Below are 21614 nucleotides of genomic sequence, written 5' to 3' on the forward strand. Positions count from 1 at the left end.
TATTAGAATAAACAATTAGTGGCATTCTCAGCCGATTAAACAGCAATCACAATGTAAAACATTAGATCAACAAATAAAAGACGACGGAACTCATTAAATACCAATTATGAGCGTGCGGGAAGATGGAGGAAATCGTTATCCGGTGACACATGGCATTGCATTGTTCACGTGTGGATGGAGCTTCTCATGGGTGCCAGCGCTGGGGATTCAGGGACAGTCACCAGTGCAGGAGCCACATGTCAGGGCAGAGAGAGATGTGTCAGCTGGAGAGGAGGGTGTGACTCCATAGGTGTGTACTCACTGCTATAAATATACATTGCTGGATGTATGAACAGGTACACAATCCCACAACACACAGAGATGGATACAGGACTCCGGCTGATGAGCCATTCCACCATGATCCTGCTGATGGTCACCCTCTGCGCTGCAGGTAAGAGGCATCCCCCTATCAGGCTATAGGAATAGAGAGCCTTGAAAAAGTATTCATGCCCCTTGAAATTTTCCACATTTTGTCAAGTTACAATCAAAAACGTAAATGTTTTTTATTGGGATTTTATGTGATAGACCGACACAAAGTGGCACATACAGTATCTCACAAAAGTGAGTACACCCCTCACATTTTTGTAAATATTTTATTCTATCTTTTCATGTGACAACACTGAAGAAATGACACTTTGCTACAATGTAAAGTAGTGAGTGTACAGCTTGTATAACAGTGTACATTTGCTGTCCCCTCAAAATAACTCAACACACAGCTATTAATGTCTAAACCCGCTGGCAACAAAAATGAGTACACCCCAAAGTGACAATGTCCAAATTGGTCCCAAAGTGTCAATATTTTGCGTGGCCGCCATTATTTTCCAGCATTGCCTTAACCGTCTTGGGTATGGAGTTCACCAGAGCTTCACAGATTGCCACTGGAGTCCTCTTCCACTCCTCCATGATGACATCACGGAGCTGGTGGATGTTAGAGACCTTGCGCTCCTCCACCTTCCGTTTGATGATGCCCCACAGATGCTCAATAGGGTTTAGGTCTGGAGACATGCTTGGTCAGTCCATCACCTTTACCCTCAGCTTCTTTAGCAAGGCAGTGGTCATCTTGGAGGTGTATTTGGGGTCGTTCTGTTGGAATACTGCCCTGCAGCCCAGTCTGTAGGGAGGGGACCATGCTCTGCTTCAGTATGTCACAGTACATGTTGGCATTCATGGTTCCCTCAATGAACTGCAGCTCTCCAGTGATGGCAGCACTCATGCAGCCCCAGACCATGACACTCCCACCACCATGCTTGACTGTAGGCAAGACACACTTGTCTTTGTACTCCTCACCTGGTTGCCGCCACACACGCTTGACACCATCTGAACCAAATAAATTTATCTTGGTCTCATCAGACCACAGGACATGGTTCCAGTAATCCATGTCCTTAGTCTGCTTGTCTTCAGCAAACTGTTTGCAGGCTTTCTTGGGCATCATCTTTAGAAGAGGCTTCCTTCTGGGATGCTGGCAGCACTCATACCTCTATTACCTAAAGCAGTGTTTCTCAACTCCGGTCCTCAGGGCACACTAACAGGCCAGGTTTGCAAGAAAACTGAAATACATACCAGGTGATATAATTTGCTGCTCAGTGATTGCAGTATTCTAGTCTGCATCTCCCCAAGGTAATACTTAAAATCTGGCCTGTTAGTGTGCCCCGAGGACCGAAGTTGAGAAACACTGTCCCAAAGACAACCTTTGGATATGACGCTGAGCACGTGCACTCAACTTCTTTGCTCGACCATGGCGAGGACTGTTCTTAATGGAACTTGTCCTGTTAAACCGCTGTACGGTCTTGGCCACCATGCTGCAGCTCAGTTTCAGGGTCTTGGCAATCTTCTTATAGCCTAAGCCACTTAGGGGTGTACTCACTTTTGTTGCCAGCGGTTTAGACATTAATGGCTGTGTATAAAATAACCCATGAAGGGCACCTCATCCTTATATAGTAAATTCCCTTAACTGCTGCCCATTTAAGTGTAAAAACACATCAAATAAGAAAACATGTAAAGCAGGTGATTAAGTGATAAGGGGCCCAAACATTTCTGAGGGCTGCCTTGTCTAGGAGCAGAGATCCCCTCACTTTGTAGAGATTTGCTCTCGCTTCTTGTTGTGTCTTCAGACAGGACCCCCCCCCCCCCCCCCTAGTGGGATATAGAGACCCCTTCTTCAGGTGTAGCTTCAACACAACGCAAAGTAAAGCACGGTATATGTGGGTTGCCATTAATTTTGAATGCACGTATACAGTAATCAGAAAACACACCTACTGTATGTCATAGTGCCCACAGAGATGAATGCTCTGTGTGTTGTGGTGCAATTGATACCCATTAAATGCCCATTTAAAGCGAACATGATACCTTAGGCCGGTTTCACTCAGCTGCGCCTGCAGTTTTTGTGCGGTTACCCGCTGTTCCCCATAGACTTCCAATCAGGCTGCTCGTTTCTGGCGCATTTTCTAAAAGCTCACCAAAGACTCATCATGCAGGACTTTTGCTGGCTTTGGGAAAATACACCAAAAACCGCCAGACTCAATAGAAAGTCTATGGGAAACCGCGAGTTAACAGTACGGTACACTCGCACTTTTCTTCTTTTTTTTTTTTTGAGCTTGACTTCCTGTTGGTGGGGGTGGGGTGGCTATGTTCGCTCTCTATGGTCCCACTGCAGGCCCAGACTGAACAAAGGGCATTTGCCCGGTGGGCCGGGGCTGCATTTCCTGACAGGGTCTGTGGTGACCCGACCGCATGGTGGGAGCTGTGCAGTGGTCGCGGTCGCTGCTCACCTCCCACTGTGCGCCCATGCCAGTGTCTCCTCTCCCGGGTCTCCCACCCTGCTGATGGTGTCATCCCATTGGCAGGGGGGGTCAGAAGGAGCAGGAGATCTGCAAGGAGAGCGAGATACGCAGGCTCCTTGACTTTGCCTCTGCCCTGCCGGAGGTAAAACTGTGCAGGGGAGGCGGAGAGTGGGGGGGCACTGTGATTGGAGAGAGGGGGGGCATGGCTGCGGGGGGGCACTGTGGTGGAGGCAGGGTCAGGACAAGGGGTGAGCAGGAGGAGTGGCTGCCCTGGGCACTGTGGTATCATGTGAGGTGGGGTGGCGCCACAAGGAGATTGAGGGGGGGGGATTTATGTTGGCAGGGGGAATGTGGTGGGCAGCAGGTGGTAAGTATTGTTCTTGGAGGGGAATTTTTGGAGGGGAGCGCTAAAAGAGGAGGGGGGGTGGGAATTGTTCTGGGGGGGGGGGGGGATTAAAAGTGGGGGGAGAATATGTAAATCAGGAATGGAAATTTTAGGGGTAGAGTATTTGTGCTTTAAGGATTTAATTTAATTTTTTTTATTTTTTTTGGGGGGGGGGGTAATTTGGGGGATGGGGGACAAAGATTTGTGCTGAGAGGGGGGATTTCAGCAGGGGGGCAGATTTTTACTGGGGGATGGGGAATTTTTGCTTAGGGGGTAAGCATGCAAATTAGTGCTATGGTTTTTTTTTTTTAGCGGGGGGGGGGATTTTTACTGACACACAATGCTCATACATCTTGAGGAGGGGGGGGGTACAGTTTGGCACGTTCGTCCTGGGCTCTAGATGAACTTGTCCTGGGTGAGGACTGTGATTACTGGTAGAAGACCTTGTCCTGGATGAGGACTGTGATTACTGGGGGCGCTACTGTGTGGGGCACTGTGGTGTAGGAGGGCAACACTGTAGTGTAGGAGGGCAGCACTGTGGTGTAGGAGGGCAGCACTGTAGTGTAGGAGGGCAGAACCGTGGTGTAGGAGGGCAGCACTGTGGTGTAGGAGGGCAGCACTGTAGTGTAGGAGGGCAGCACCATGGTGTAGAAGGGCAGCACTGTGGTGTAGCAGGGCAGCACTGTGGTGTAGGAGGGCAGCACTGTGGTGTAGCAGGGCAGCACTGTGGTGTAGCAGGGCAGCACTGTGGTCAAGGAGGGGGCTGTAATCTTTGGGATGCCCCTTTGCAGTGTGGTACCCTCTGTGTCGCAGTGCCCCTTTGAGTTTCAGTGCGGGAGATTAGCTCCATGGGTATGTCTTCAACGGCGCCGGCCTGCTCTCCCCCCATCCCCCCCCGCCCCCGCAGTCCCTGAAGGATTTGGCAGCTCGGTCTGGAAGACCTGGACCAGTTTATTTGTCTGGGACTGTCCCACTGTATGTAGGAATCTCTTGCTCACTCCTGAGATGGACTATGGGATGTGTAGTGTGCAGACAGCGGGGTGCTCTTTCCAAGCAAATGGAGGGGGGGGGGGTTCAGGAGCTCATGGGGGGGGGGTACAAGGAGGCAGAATAACAGTAGAAAAATGCTTTTGATAGAGATAATTAACAGGGCCATCAAGTGTCACCATTGATGTCACCTTATATTTGGGTAGATTGTAATGAGATCTGCTCCAGCTTCGCTTCATCCATGGATTCCATTTAATCCCTTTAATTCCTCTTAGTGTACATTGTGTCTTACACACATTACAGTATATCAGTCACAGTGTTATTATTGCCGGGTGATGACAGTGCGGTATACACTCACCCCTCGTACTGTACACATTGTAATGTGACAAAGCAGAGAGATCCGCACTCACTTACGTCACAATTCTTCTCCTTACATCATTCTCTGCAGTTTGTCATCACCTTCTAATTGTTTGTTTATATTTATATTCCTAAATATTTGTATGGTACTTTGTATATGTACAGTATGTATTTCCAAACAAGCATTTGCTGCACACTTCTATACTGTATCAGTGTGTAGAAGATACAAAGATACAAAGTTGCATGCCATGGTTCACCGGGAGCTTGGCAGGGACTATGGCATGCCCAGAACTGTTACATTGTTATCTTCAGCACACTGAATATAGAATGTATAGTAGTGATCGACCAATATCGTTTTTTTTATTGCCGATACCGATATTTTGTTCATCAGATATCGGTATCGGCCACATTTTTTTTTCACAGGTACTCCATGTGGAGGGATCTGGGGGTCTAAAAGACCCCAAGCCCCTCCTCTGCACTCAAAAGCATTCAAAACGCCAAGTTTGGCTGTTTTGAATGCTCACATTTTTTTTAATTTGGCGCCAGTACCTGGAAGTGATGTCATGACATCACTTCCGGGTTTTTTTACTTGGAGACCCGATCAGAGCCCAATGCGGCTTTGATCGGGTCCTCCGCGGCCGTGCAGGTAGGATGCCCGGGTCTCCCGGTGGGACGGGAGACCCGGGCGAGCCGCGGAAGGTGGCGTGAGGGGGGGGGGGGAACGTCCCCTCCTGCTCCTTGTAATGACAGCCGAGCGGCTTCTCAGCCGCATCGGTTTTCATTACAAGACAGCCGACCGTCGGCTATGGACGCCGGTACCGGGGTGATGCCTCTAGCTGCAGGGATCACTCCGGTACAAGCACTTTCCCGAAATATCGGCAATATCGGTAACCTCAGGAGCCGATTCCGATATATCAGGGAAAGTGCATATCGGCCCCGATATATCGGTGTTGCCGATAATCGGTCGATCCCTAATGTATAGAGGTGACTTCTATACAATGGAGGTAAAACGTGGGTCTAGTTGTATTGTCACACTACAGACCTGTAAGGTGTATGTTTCTTCCTATGGCCTGTATATATATATATATATATATATATATATATATATACTGTAGGGTGTATATTGTGTCCTCTAGTGGGCTCATAGCAATACATGGTATTATGCACCCCAGCACCCTGGAAGCCAGGAAGTTTAGGTGAAATCAGCAACTTGACTGCCACCATTGGAACATGGATAAAGGAGTCCTCATGGCTGCCATCACTGGAACATGGATGGAGGGAGTCCTTATGGCTGCCACCATTGGAACATGGATGGAGGAAGTCTTGGAGGCTACAAGCACTGAAACATGGATGGCGGAAGTCCTTATGGCTGTCACCACTGGAACATGGGATGGCGGGAGTCCTTATGGCTGCCACCACTGAAACATGGATGGCGGAAGTCCTTATGGCTGTCACCACTGGAACATGGATGGCGGGAGTCCTTATGGCTGCCACCACTGGAAGTTGGATGGGGGGAGTCCACCTGGCTGTAACCACTGAAACATGGATAGGGGGAGTCCTTCTGGCTGCCACCATTGGAACATACTGTAAATATGCAGAGTCCTTCTGGCTTCCACCACTGGAACATGGAAAATGGGAGTCCTCATGGCTTCCGCCACTGGAAATGGATGGGGGGAGTCCTCATGGCTTCCACCACTGGAACATGGATTGGGGGAGTACTCTTGGCTACCATCACTGGAACATGGACTGTGGGAGTCCTCCTGGCTGCCTCCACTGGAACATAGATGGGGGAGTCCTCCTGGTTTCCACCACTGGGGAGTCCTCATGGCTTCCACCGCTGAAATATGGCTGGGGGGGGGAGTCCTTGTGGATTCCACCACTGGAACATGAATGGGGGGAGTCCTCGTGGAAGCCCCCACTGGAACATGGATGGGGGGGAGTCTTCATGGATGCCCCAACTGATGGATGGGGAGAGTCTTTATTGCATCCACTACTTGAACATGGATGGGGGGGAGTCCTTATGAATGCCCCCACTGGAACATGGATAGGGGGAGTCCTCCTGGCTTCTACCACTGGAACATAGATGGGGGAGTCCTAAAGGCCATCACCACTGAAGCAATAGGGGGAGTTGTCCTGGCTGCCATCACTGGAACGTGGATTGGGGGAGTCCTCCTGGCTGCAACCACTGAAATATGGATGGGGGGGAGTGGCTGCCACCACTGGAACATGGAGGGGGGGGGGTCCTTCTGGCTTCCACCACTGGAACATGGAGGGGGAGTTGTCCTGGCTGCCATCACTGGAACCTCAACGGAATCCCCATGGCTGGTTAAGAGTTTCTGTAAAGACAAGGCAAAAGATTGTATCCTTCCCACCAGTCCATTTTGAGAGCCAGCAAGAGTGGGTGGCTCTGTTCCTACATACAGTGGGACCATGGAATACAAATGTAGCCACCTCCTAACAGGAGATTGGATTACAGCAGGGAAATAAGGAATCTGGAGGTTTGGAGGAGGCTGAGAGCAATAGAAGGGACTTCTCTGATTTATGAATACAAGAATACTTGTACAGAACTTTTCTCTTTACCAGAGTTTAGTGTCACTTTATTGAGAAACCCAACACCTGAGCTGAACCCAACCCAAATCTTGGCTCTAAATGGTAGAAATTGATAAATGGAATAATATTATCACAGCAGTAAAACCTTTCAGACTGTTGTCCAAAATATCACCAAGTTGAAAATGTGTTCAAAGTTTTGGCACCCACTTTAAGATGGCAGATTACCATAGTGCCAAAGAGGAGAAGAAGAGGACGGCTGGTCTTGGTGGAGCCCACGTGTGCCCGGGACTCTCTGCCTTCTCCCGTCTTCAGTTCAGAAATGTATTTTTATTACGATTAGAGGAATTATAATGGCGAGGTGTTTGTTTACTTTTCTGCCGTCTTATCGCGTTTTGTGATTTGTTGGCGGATTTCTATGGTGCTATAAATTATATCAGGTTTTACAGTCACATTCTTTTTTTGGCTGATAGTTTTTTTTATCGTATCCATCAACCTTTTATGGGATGGCGTCCTTATTGCGGTATTTATATAGTTCTGGATAATAGATCTGACTTTGTGAGTAAATAGGATCTGGGTGTATGTTGATTCTAGTTGGTGCTGAATATTGTTAACCCCTTGCTTCTGGCCCTGTGATGCCGGAGGCTGAGGCCCGTGATCATGCGCTCAGTGTGATTGGGGCGCAATTCTGATGTCATTGGGAGCCCCGCCTACCGGTTCTGATCGCTGGTACTTGATGATGTGCTGTCTATGACAGCTTGTCACTCATCTGGGGGGCGCTATTCAAGTACAACTTCACAATGTATATACATTATATTGCCAAAAGTATTGGGACGCCTGCCTTTACACACACATGAACTTTAATGGCATCCCAGTCTTAGTCCGTAGGGTTCAATATTGAGTTGGCCCACCCTTTGCAGCTATAACAGCTTCAACTCTTCTGGGAAGGCTGTCCACAAGGTTTAGGAGTGTGTCTATGGGAATGTTTGACCGTTCTTCTAGAAGCGCATTTGTGAGGTCAGGCACTGATGTTGGAGAGAAGGCCTGTCAGGTATGCTACATTGTAATGAGCTTTCTGAGAGCAAAGAGATGAGCTCATCAGTCTGCTGCTTCTCTTTTCACTGTCCAGTCACAGGCTGGGGGGAGGGACAAGACCTTTAAGTGTTACTGAACTGCAGCAGGGGGGAAAAATCAGGTCTCCTCCCTTGCCAGACAGGGCTGTGCTGTGTAACAGCGCTGTTTAAATTTGAGGACTGGATGGACAGCAATACAAACCCTTTGGCAGGTAGAACAGGGGAGGGGGGGCACTTAAAGGGTAACTCCACGGGGAAAATAAAAAACAAAAAAAAAGAAAATAATACAGCATATACAATTGGGATACAAATCATTTTGTAATTGAATGTTATTAAAAATTCCCTTTCCTTTTCAATCTGCAGCTGTTTTAATTTTCTGAAAATGCAATATGGCCGCCTGGAGCTGTTCTGTACACAGAATGTATACTGACCACACCCCCAGAAACATCATTTCCTTCTTGTGTGATTGGCTCACTGATCTTCCCAAAAGTCTACACTTATACAAGTCAGATTTCTGGCATCCCCTGCCACAAAAATGTCATTTTTATTCTCCCAATAGGAAATCATGTGTAAAGGGATGCAGACTCAGCAACTTTCCCCACAAGAGCCCTGCAGGTGCAGCAGCTGATTGGTAATTCTAAAACCACTCCCATACAGGATTCGCTCTTCACATGGACACCGACAAACACACAGGGATTGCTTCAGAATAACAAAAGGTAGGAATCTGCAACAAAGTTTGTTAAAGCGTAACTCCCCTTTTGTTGAGAAAAAAACATTCCCCTCTGGATGATCTCTGTACATTGCAGGGATTATAACAAACTTTGTTGCAGATTCCTAACTTTTGTTATTCTGAAGAAATCATTGTTGGTTCCTCTGTGCTGAGTGGGTCTAATGGGAGTGGTTTCATAATTATCAATTAGCTGTGCAGCTGCAGAGCACTAATGAGGAAATCTGCTGGGTCTGCATCCCTTTAGACGTGTTCCTATTGGGAGTATCCCACCAAAAATGATATTTGTGTTGCAGGGGATGCCAGAAATCTGACTTGTATCAGTAAATTGGTGAGCCAATCACACAAGCAGGAAATGATGTTTCTGGGGGTGTGGTCAGTATACATTCTGTGTACAGAACACCTCCAGGCGGCCATATTGCATTGCATTTTCAGAAAATTACAGCAGCTGCAGATTGAAAAGGAATTTTTTAATAACATTCAATTACAATATGATTTATGTCGCAAATGTATACGCTATATTGTTTTGTCTTTATTTGCTATGTTTTTCCCCATGAAGGTGGAGTTACCCTTTAAAATCCTTGCAATGCACAGAGATCACCCAGAGGGGAAACTTTTTTTTTTTTTTTTTTTTTTAAACAACAGTGGAGTTACTCTTTAAAAAATGGATCTTGCACTCATTGAATCTTGCACTTTATGTTACTGATCCAGTTTTACAGAATATGAGGGCTGCCACTGCAACCCTTTTCCTCCTGAAAATGCTACTTGCCTGGCTGTGACGATGATCCAGTAGCAATAGAGACAGCCAGGAACTTGGTATTCTGGAAAAATGGTCAAGCATTGGGCATTCTGGGGATTCACTCAGGAAAGGTTTTCTTTAAGAGAGCGCAATGACAACACATGTACTAACAATGACCGGCCGCCTGGCACGGGGACTCTGCAGACTGGGGGGAAATACATAATGGGCTTCTTGTGTTACGGGGAATCCGTCTGTGTGCAGAAAGGAAGAAATATCGATGTCTTCTATGATAAGATATTCTGGAGAACTTCCAGGACCGGCCCTAAGATAACAACTCCTTCCTGGGAAAGACCAGAGGAAAGACATTCATCATCAGTGGATGTGAACCCTCACCTTATAAAACAACCTGTTCTGGTGAAAATAGAAATGAAAAGCAAAACATCTGTGTGTATATATATATATATATATATATACACACAGTATCTCCCAAAAGTGAGTACACCCCTCACATTTCCAGCACATTTACACTGTTATACAAGCTGTACACTCACTACTTTACATTGTAGCAAAGTGTCATTTCTTCAGTGTTGTCACATGAAAAGATAGAATAAAATATTTACAAAAATGTGAGGGGTGTACTAACTTTTGTGAGATAATGTATGTAGGCATAGGACACACCCCCTGCCACACCCCCTTTAAGGAGAATTATACAAATAAAAATATTGGTTAAACCCACAACTTTTTTTTTTTTACCACTACTATTCCCTTTATATTGGCTTTTGAAATTTACAGATGCAGCAAATTAGAAATTGGATGAAAAGTTCAGCACTGAGAAACACTTTTAAAAGATAAAAAGATAACCAGGGCTTTTTTTTCGGTGGGAACGTGGGGGAACGCAGTTCCAGCACCTCCAGCACAGAATGTATGTGATGTGTGCAATGCTGGAGGGTCTATTGATGCTGGCTGCTGGGGAATTTATTGTTCCTGGTGGGGTTCTATCTTTGCATGGTGGTCTATTGTTGTGGATGTGGTCTATTGTTTCTGGTAGGGGATCTATTGTTGCTGGGAGTCAGTTGTGTCTGAAAGCGATGTAGAAACATAGAAACATAGAATGTGTCGGCAGATAAGAACCATTTGGCCCATCTAGTCTGCCCAATATATCTGAATCCTATGAATAGTCCCTGGCCCTATCTTATATGAAGGATAGCCTTAAGCCTATCCCATGCATGCTTAAACTCCTTCACTGTATTTGCAGCTACCACTTCTGCAGGAAGGTTATTCCATGCATCCACTACTCTCTCAGTAAAGTAATACTTCCTCATATTACTTTTAAACCTTTGCCCCTCTAATTTAAAACTGTGTCCTCTTGTGGTAGTTTTTCTTCTTTTAAATATGCTCTCCTCCTTTACCGAGTTGATTCCCTTTATGTATTTAAAAGTTTCTATCATATCCCCTCTGTCTCTTCTTTCTTCCAAGCTATACATGTTAAGGTCCTTTAACCTTTCCTGGTAAGTTTTTTCCTGCAATCCATGTACTAGTTTAGTAGCTCTTCTCTGAACTCTCTCTAGAGTATCTATATCCTTCTGGAGATATGGCCTCCAGTACTGTGCACAATACTCCAAGTGAGGTCTCACCAGTGTTCTGTACAGCGGCATAAGCACTTCTCTCTTTCTACTGCTTATACCTCTCCCTATACATCCAAGCATTCTGCTGGCATTTCGTGCTGCTCTATTACATTGTCTTCCCACCTTTAAGTCTTCTGAAATAATTACTCCTAAATCCCTTTCCTCAGATACTGAGGTCAGGACTGTGTCAAATATTCTATATTCTGCCCTTCGGTTTTTACGTCCCAGGTGCATTATCTTGCACTTATCGACATTAAATTTCAGTTGCCAGAGTTCTGACCATTCTTCTAGTTTTCCTAAATCCTTTTCCATTTGGCGTTTCCCTCCAGGAACATCAACCCTGTTACATATCTTTGTGTCATCAGCAAAAAGACAAACCTTACCATCGAGGCCTTTTGCAATATCACTTATGAAGATATTAAACAAAATTGGTCCCAGTACAGATCCCTGAGGTACCCCACTGGTAACATGACCTTGTTCTGAATGTTCTCCATTGACTACAACCCTCTGTTGTCTGTCACTCAGCCACTGCCTAATCCACTCAACAATATGGGAGTCCATGTTCAATGACTGCAGTTTATTGATAAGTCTTCTATATGTACTTTTGAGGGAGGGGTCTATTGTTGCTGGCTGCTGGGGGATCTATTTTTGCTGGAGAGCATCTATTTTTATGTGGCAGTCTATTGTTGCTGGGGAGGTCTATTGTTGCTGGTGGGGGATCTATCGTTGCTGGTGGGGGATCTAGTGTTGCTGGTTGGGTTTATATTTCTGGGGGGGTCAGTTGTTTCTGGCTACTGGCGAGTCTATTGATGCTGGGCTGGCTGCTGGTAAATCTGTTGTTGCTGTCAGGGTCCATTGTTGGGGTCCACTGTTGCTGGGGTTCTGTTGTTGCTGGGGAGAGTCTATTGCTGCTGGATTCCGGGATCTATTTTAATGCTTTTCTTGGTATTATTCCATACACATGACTTAGTACCACAAAATGATAGTTCTGTATCCTCTAATGATAGTTCTGTATTCTCTAAAAGGGGTGGTATTGGGAGGTGGGTAGGGGTGGATCCAAGGAATGGTGCTCGGAGGTTGGTAAGGGGGCGGAGACAACAAATGACCCAGAAGGGTTCCTGCACCTATTCTCTGAAAAGAAAAGCCCCGTATACAACTATATAACATCAGACCAAAATGAGAGACAAATGAGGAGGAAAGAGAGACAGAGGAACTTTGCTCCAAATCAGGGGCAGTCCCTCCAAATCCGGGACAGTCCCTCCAAATCAGGGACAGTCCCTCCCACTCAGGGACAGTCCCTCGAAATCAGGGACAGTCCCTCCAAATCTGGGATAGTCCCTCCATATCCGGGACAATCCCTCCAAATCTGGGACAGTCCCTCCAAATCAGGGACAGTCCCTCCAAATCAGGGGCAGTCTCTCCAAATCTGGGACAGTCCCTCCAAATCTGGGACAGTCCCTCCAAATCAGGAACAGTCCCTCCAAATCTGGGACAGTGCCTCCAAATCAGGGACAGTTGGAAGCTAAGAGTTTCTAGCCCTGACCTTGAATGGGAATACTGAAATCTGGTTAGAAGGGGAATTTTCAGTTTTTTTCTTACTCATGTAATTGTCACATACAAAGACAGGCCCTCCCTATAACACGCGGCCCCAGTTTGTACAGAACTCCCTTATACCAAAGACTGAACAATGCGTATTCCATCCCGAAATCTGCAATTAAGTCTGAATAATGATAGGCGGGGTCCCGGCTTCGTTGTCTGTGACAGGTAGACATGATAGCGGTACCGCCCACCTGCAATTAGCCTGCAGCCAACAGGAATCTGTCCAATTCCCAGCCCCGCCAGGTTATGTATGTAGGTTTTGGGCCAATGCTGTGTCATTCTATTGAATGTGTGATGAGGCATGCCAAAATCACACCGCCCAAATTTCTCAGCTGAGAAAGAGGGGCATCCCTTAGTACCATTCTATATATATATATATATATATATATATATATATATATATATATATATATATATATATACACTACATCACCAAAAGTATTGGGACGCCTGCCTTTACACACACATGAATTTTAATGGCATCCCAGTCTTAGTCTGTAGGGTTCAATATTGCCCTGAAGGTTCTAGTTATGCCTCTGGCTGGAAGTCTGGCGTGGCAGAGGGTGTGTCCCTTGCCTACATACACTATATTGTCAAAAGTATTGGGACGCCTGCCTTTACACGCACATGAACTTTAATGGCATCCCAGTCTTAGTCCGTAGGGTTCAATATTGAGTTGGCCCACCCTCTGCAGCTATCACAACTTCCCCTCTTCTGGGAAGGCTGTCCACAAGGTTTAGGAGTGTGTCTATGGGAATTTTTGACCATTAGTTCAGAAGCACATTTGTGAGGTCAAGCACTGATGTTGGATGAGAAGGCCTGGCTCGCAGTCTCCACTCTAATTCATCCCAAAGGTGTTCTATTGGGTTTAAGTCAGGACTCCGCGCAGGCCAGTAATGTTCCTCCACCCCAAACTCACTCATTCATGTCTTTATGGAGATGATGGATGATGATGATCAAAAACCTCTAAATAAAAATGTAGCACCCTCCTAGGTAGGTGCTAGGAAAAAGCATCTTATGCTCCTTCTGCTTATCAGGGGAGCTGATCTGTTAGGTTGCCTGTTGCATGTTCCCAGGTGTGATTCACTGGGTCTGAGGGAGTGTCCCCACTGCATCCAATGAGGGAGCTTGTTGGACAGTGGAGGAAACCCAGCCAGTGACACATTGGCTTTTGTGAGTTCCAATGGGAGGGCATTCTTGCAGTGCATCCTGGGATTGCTCATAAAAGCTGGGGGGACATGTGACAGGGCGTCTTTGGCGGGAAGCAGAGTCCCAGGAGGAGGCTGACGGCTGTCTCTCCTCCTGTTGTATGAGGAAAGTGGTCATTGGCAGTTGGCCTAGTGAGCCAGGTGTGGAGCTGAGCTGCATAGGATCCAGTGAAGCAGACGATGGAGCTGCTGGCAGAGTCTTTTGGGAAAAACAGTGTCCTTGAGTACTGAGGGACCTGCCAAAGGGTCTGCCCAGGAAGGGGGACCACTCCAATGAGGTCAGAGGATCAAGGGGTCAGCTCACACAGAGTGTTACAGTAAAGGGGGTGCCGTGTAGAGAACCCTGAAGAATAGGGACAAAGGGGGTACCAAGTAGGGCCCTGAAGAGTGATCCGCAATACAGTACAGCTCATCTAAAACTTCTTCACTGCATTGTCAAGGTGAAGCAGCGGCCTTGCCGCATTCAGTTATATTCAGTAGTCCCAGGAATTGTGCATAGTTATTCAGTTGGAGTATCCCACTCATCCCTTCTCCCATCCCAGTTCTCAAATAAAACCCCAAAAACCAAAACCCCTGGACTGTTTTCTGACTGAGCCAAGCACTTTAAAAATGCTATATTGTTGCTAAGTCGTTGCCAAGGGTAACCCAGGGGAATCCCAAACCAGCAGCTCCCATGGGAGTAGTACTACAAAAAAAAAAGGTCGATTTTTTTTTTTTTCAAGAAAATTTCACCTAAGAAGCTTGATGAGTGGAAAGAAGAGTTTCAGCTTTGGTGAGGTTTGAAAATTCAAAAATGTCCCTTCCTGCATTATAAAGAGTGACAACAGCCAATGTAGCAGCAGCAGACCCTGGCAGCGAGCCGCCCTCCAGACTTCAAGGTTTTGGCTGGGTGGTCTATAATTCCCAGCCTAGGCAGAGTCATGGATCTGAAAATTCCTCTGTGAAAGATGACAGTGCAGGCGCTGAGTCACCGAGTGCCTGGGGAAGAGTCACAGAAAGTTCCCACGCCTCATTATTGAGAATTGTTTAATGAGGAGCGCTCTGTGTCTAGTGTGAGGACTTCTCCGGGCTCAGTTTTGATGGAAAAGTGTATCAAAGTCATCCTTAAAATGTATCCACTTAAGCCCCGGAAGATTTTACCCCCTTCCTGACCAGAGCCTATTTTGCGATTCGGCACTGCGTGACTTTAACGGACAATTGTGCGGTCGTGTGACGCTGTACCTAAATGGATTTGACGTCTTTTTTTCCCACAAACAGAGCTTTCTTTAGGTGGTGGTATTTGATCACCTGTGCGATTTTTACTTTTTGCGCTATAAACAAAAAAAGAGCGACAATTTTGAAAAAATAACAATATTTTTCACATTTTTTTTATATGAAATTTCCCCCCCAAAAAAATGTAAAAATCAAACTTTTTTAACATTTTAGGCCAATTTGTTTTGTGCTATATATGCTTGGTAAAAAAAAAATCGCAAAAAGCGTATTTTGATTGGTTTGCGCAAAAGTTATTGCGTTTACTAACTACGGGAAAGATTTCTGTCATTTTTGTTGTTTTTTTTTTTAATGAGTAATGGCGGCGATCTGCGATTTTTTTTGCGGGACTGGGACATTGCAGCGGACAGATCGGACCCTTGACTGACACTTTTGACACTTTTGGGGGTACCAGTGACATTACTGCAGTAATCAGTGCTATATATATGCACTGTTACTGTAATAATGACACTGGCAGGGAAGGGGTTAACTTTATTTGAGAAGGAGGGGTTAAGTGTGTCCCTAGGGGCGTGCTTCTAACTGTGATTGGATGTGGCTGTGTGTGTAAGAACAGAGATCAACGGTCCTACATAGCAGGACGGTATGATCTGTGCTGTTACACAGGGGAGAATGACAGGCGGCTTTGTTTACATTTGCCGCCTGCCTTGCTCCTGGTGTAACCGACGATCGCGAGTGACCGGAGGACATCGCCGATCATTCGCACGGGGGGGTGCGTGAGCGAGTGGGGGCGGGAGCGCGCCTCCGGTGGCACGCGCTCGCTCCCTAGAGCCTCACAGGCTAGCAACGTAGACTTACATCGCTTTGCCTGTGAGGGGCTGACTGCCGGCGTAAATCGTCGTTAGGCAGTCGGGAAGTGGTTAATGAGGAGCGCTCTATGTCTAGTGTAAGCTCAGTTTTGATGGAAAAGTGTATCAAAGTCATCCTTAAAATTGAAACGTTTAACAACCCACATGTCACCTCAACAATATCGAGGGACGGTGAGAATACGGATTTTAGTGTGGCCAAAATACATCAAAATACACAAAAAAATACATAAAAGATCACTTTTAATATTGCATTAAAATTGTAGTTCCCTCATATTTATACAAATTGGTCAATAGCTACACGGATAAATGTACATTTGATTGATCGACACGTTTCGCCCAATTAGAACTTCCTCAGGATCCACATTGATCTTTATAACAATGCAGCTGATGAATGATACAATGAAAACTATTAAAATAAAAATGTGTGTGTGTGTGTGTGTATATATATATACACTATATTTTCAAAAGTATTGGGACGCCTGCCTTTACACATACATGAAATTTAATGGCATCCCAGTCTTAGTCCGTAGGGTTCAATACTGAGTTGGCCCACCCTTTGCAGCTATAACAGCTTCAACTTTTCTGGGAAGACTGTCCACAAGGTTTAGTAGTGCGTCTATGGGAATGTTTGACCATTCTTCCAGAAGCACATTTGTGAGGTCAGGCATGGATGTGGACGAGAAGGCCTTGCTCGCAGTCTCTGCTCTAATCTAATTCATCCCAAAAGGTGTTCTATCAGGTTGAGGTCAGGACTCTGTGCAGGCCGGTCAAGTTCCTCCACCCAAACTCGCTCCTCCATGTCTTTATGGACCTTGCTTTGTGCAGTGGTACGCAGTCATGTTGGAGCAGGAAGGGGCCATCCCCAAACTGTTCCCACAAAATTGGGAGCATGAAATTGTCCAAAATGTCTTGTTATGCGGACACCTTACGAGTTCCCTTCACTGGAACCAAAGGGGCCAAGACCAACCCCTGAAAAACAACCCCACACCATAATCCCCCCTCCACCAAATGATTTAGACCAGTCAGCATTGCAAGGTCCAAAAAGACATGGATGAGCGAGTTTGGGGTTGAGTAACGTGACTGGCTTGAACAAGAACCCCTTTGGGATGAATTAGAGTGAAGACTGCGAGCCAGGTCTTCTCTCCAACATCAGTGCCTGACCTCACAAATGCGCTCCTGGAAGAATGGTCAAACATTCCCATAGACACACTCCTAAATCTTGTGGACAGGCTTCCCAGAGGAGTTCAAGCTGTTATAGCTGTAAAGGGTGGGCCAACTCAATATTGAACCCTACGGACTAAGACTGGGATGCCATTAAAGTTCATGTGTGTGTAAGGGCCAGCGTCCCAATACTTTTGGTAATAAAGTGTGTGTGCAGTTGCATAAGATTGCCTGGGGGATGAGGAAATTTTCTGTGTAGATCTTCTGCAAGCATGGACTGATGACTATAAGACCTTGTTAGGGGTAAATGGATAGGATATCTGTATCTCCCCAGCCATGCAGCTGGAGAATCTATAAATCATTCTCTTTCCACTGCTGATTACTTAGCAATATCAGCCACAGTGCAGAAAGTAAAAGTGACCCCCCCCCCCCCCTCAGCTTCAGCCCGCTGTACAGAGCTGGGATCCCGTGACATCATGTCCAACCTGCTACTAAATGAAGAGAATTCACAATGTTGATTGCTGCCCAAACTGGGCTTCAACATTTTTAAAGGGACATGACCCTACAGGCAACAGTAGAGTGAATGGTGGCAAGGTATTGGCCCCCCAGGCAGGTGGGATCACTTCCAGGGAAGAGGCGAGTGGGAGAGAGGTGTAGCTGAGTCACGTCCCTGACAGGGGGAGATGAGTCTGGAATGTTCTATAGAAATGAAGTAGAGAATGAATTTCCATGTAGACATCACTTACCCGCTTCTATCATCTCTCCGCAGCATTCCAGGCAGTGACAGCTACCGCAGGTAAGTCATCGGGGTCACCATCAATAATTGAGGTATTTGGTAGATTACATACCAGGAACATTCCGTTCCAGAGAAATACACACCTGAGAGAGAATGAAATTATGTTTTATCGGAATATTGAATTAAAAAAACAAACAAAAAACAAAACAAAGGTAGAACTGCCTTAAGCAGCTCAGTTTTGGGCACCAGTTCTCAAAAAGGATATCAGGGAACTGGAGAAAGTTCAGAGAAGGGCAACCAAACTGATAAGAGGCATGGAGGAGCCCAGCTATGTGGAAAGATTAGAGGAACTGAATTTATAAAGTTTCAAAGGGGGGGATATGATCACCATGTATAAATACATAAGGGGTTGATATGATCACCTTGTATAAATACATAAGGGGGGATATGATCTCCATGTATAAATACATAAGGGGGGGATATGATCACCATGTATAAATATATAAAGGGGGATATTATCTCCATGTATAAATATATAAAGGGGGGATATGATCACCATGTATAAATACATAAGGGGGGATATGATCACCTTGTATAAATACATAAGGGGGGATATGATCACCTTGTATAAATACATAAGGGGGGATATGATCACCATGTATAAATACATAAGGGGGGGATATGATCAACATGTATAAATACATAAGGGGGGATATGATCAACATGTATAAATACATAAGGGGGGGGTATGATCACCATGTATAAATACATAAGGGGGGGATATGATCAACATGTATAAATACATAAGGGGGATATGATCACCATGTATAAATACATAAGGGGGGATATGATCAACATGTATAAATACATAAGGGGGATATGATCAACATGTATAAATACATAAGGGGGGGATATGATCACCATGTATAAATACATAAGGGGGATATGATCACCATGTATAAATACATAAGGGGGGATATGATCACCATGTATAAATACATAAGGGGGGATATGATCACCATGTATAAATACATAAGGGGGGATATGATCACCATGTATAAATACATAAGGGGGGATATGATCACCATGTATAAATACATAAGGGGGGGATATGATCAACATGTATAAATACATAAGGGGGGATATGATCAACATGTATAAATACATAATGGGGGATATGATCTCCATGTATAAATACATAATGGGGGATAAGATCACCATGTATAAATACATAAGGGGGGGATATGATCAACATGTATAAATACATAAGGGGGATATGATCACCATGTATAAATACATAAGGGGGGGGGATATGATCACCATGTTTAAATATATAAAGGGGGATATTATCTCCATGTATAAATATATAAAGGGGGGATATGATCACCATGTATAAATACATATGGGAGGGATATGATCTCCATGTATAAATACATAAGGGGGGGATATGATCACCATGTATAAATACATAAGGGGGGATGTGATCTCCATGTATAAATACATAAGGGGGGATATGATCTCCATGTATAAATACATAAGGGGGGGGTATGATCACCATGTATAAATACATAAGGGGGGTATGATCACCATGTATAAATACATAAGGGGGGATATGATCACCATGTATAAATACATAAGGGGGGATATGATCTCCATGTATAAATACATAAGGGGGGATATGATCTCCATGTATAAATACATAAGGGGGGATATGATCACCATGTATAAATACATAAGGGGGGTATGATCACCATGTATAAATACATAAGGGGGGATATGATCACCATGTATAAATACATAAGGGGGGATATGATCTCCATGTATAAATACATAAGGGGGGATATGATCACCATGTATATATACATAAGGGGGATATGATCACCATGTATAATACATAAGGGGGGATATGATCACCATGTATAATACATAAGGGGGTACGATCTCCATGTATAAATACATAAGGGGGGATATGATCTCCATGTATAAATACATAAGGGGGGATATGATCACCATGTATATATACATAAGGGGGATATGATCACCATGTATAATACATAAGGGGGATATGATCTCCATGTATAATACATAAGAGGGGATATGATCACCATGTATAATACATAAGGGGGAAATGATCAGCATGTATAAATACATAAGGAGTCCATATAGTGAACTTGGTGTTAAGTTGTTCACTTTAAAGTCATCACAGAGGAGAAGGGGGCACTCTTTACGCCTAGAGGAAAACAGATTTAGTCTCCAAATACGGAAAGGTTTCTTCACTGTAAGAGCTGTGAAAATGTGGAATAGACTCCCTCCAGAGGTGGTTCTGGCCAGCTCAGTAGATTGCTTTAAAAAAAGACCTGGATTCTTTCCTAGGTGTACATAATATAAATGGGTACTAATATTTATAGGTAAAGTTGATCCAGGGAATATCCAATTGCCTCTCGGGGGATCAGGAAGGAATATTTGTCCCTTGCTGTAGTAAATTAGATCATGCTTTATTGGGGGGTTTTCGCCTTCCTCTGAATCAACCGTGGGTAAAGGATTGTGGGACCTCCCCCCTTTTATTGGTTGAACTGGATAGACTTGTGTCTTTTTTCAAGCAGACTAACTATGTAACTATGTAGAAAAGAGGTACAAATCTTCCTACATTGATAACATTTATAATATTTGTCATTGTTTGTGGTAAAACTAAAAGCAGTCTGTTCTGTTAGATAGATAGATAGATAGATAGATAGATAGATAGATAGATAGATAGATAGATAGATAGATAGATAGATAGATAGATAGATAGATAGATAGATAGATAGATAGATAGATAGATAGATAGATAGATAGATAGATAGATAGATAGATAGATAGATAATCTTGTGTAGTTGATGAAGTTCCTCTTTATCTGGCAGCCTGTGGGAAGTCGAGATTGCAGTCCAGGATCTTCGGTGGAAGTTCGGTTGCTCCGGGGGAATTTCCGTGGCATGCCACTCTGACCTACAAGGGAAAGCCATTCTGTGGGGGGAGCCTGGTCTCTGATCGGTGGGTGGTCACCGCCTCTCACTGCTTTGATCGGTAAGTGGAATGTAGCCATGTTTCTAGTTGGGGCCATGGGGAATGGATATTGTCCTCTTATAGCGGATGAATAAAATAGGAAATGTGATCCAGTTGGTGAGGAATTCCCGATGTTTCCATAATGCTGTGAGGACATGGGCAATCATACATCCGTACTGAGCTATCATGTCTCCAAGGTGAGCCCTTGGCCAAGTTGGAGAAGTGTCCCCCAGCCTAATATCATTGGTGTGGACCAGTTTCCTGATAATGACAATGGGAGAACCATGCCTTCGCAACATGTGTCAGCACACCTGCTTATAGTCCCCACCATGGGGGCATTTGACAGGGTGACAACATAGGAGCGTATTCAGGAGATAGTTGTCAACCCCACAAGAGGAAGATCCTTAACAGGGACCTTTATTTCTGGATCTCCAGGGATTATTGTAATGAGAGCTACAGCTTTTTAATGATTGGAAACTGGGGTATCAGTGTTGGGTATTGTGACCTTCCATCGTTCGGTCTTGTTGTCTAACC

The 21614-nt window shown here is 45.1% G+C and overlaps 1 protein-coding gene across 1 annotated transcript in view; it reads left to right on the forward strand.

The window, feature by feature from the left end:
* Positions 1-313: 313 nt before the first annotated feature.
* The window catches only part of PRSS53 (serine protease 53), a 42803-nt gene continuing 21502 nt past the window's right edge, over positions 314-21614 (forward strand). Inside the window, exons 1-3 of the mRNA XM_082260808.1 lie at positions 314-430; positions 18072-18098; positions 20939-21101. Coding sequence (XP_082116934.1) covers positions 328-430; positions 18072-18098; positions 20939-21101 — 293 coding nt within the window. The 5' untranslated portion in view covers positions 314-327. The remainder of the gene's footprint in view (positions 431-18071; positions 18099-20938; positions 21102-21614) is intronic.

Source organism: Pelophylax lessonae (genome assembly GCF_965119305.1).
Source record: "Pelophylax lessonae genome assembly, chromosome: 6".
NCBI classification, from domain to species: domain Eukaryota; kingdom Metazoa; phylum Chordata; class Amphibia; order Anura; family Ranidae; genus Pelophylax; species Pelophylax lessonae.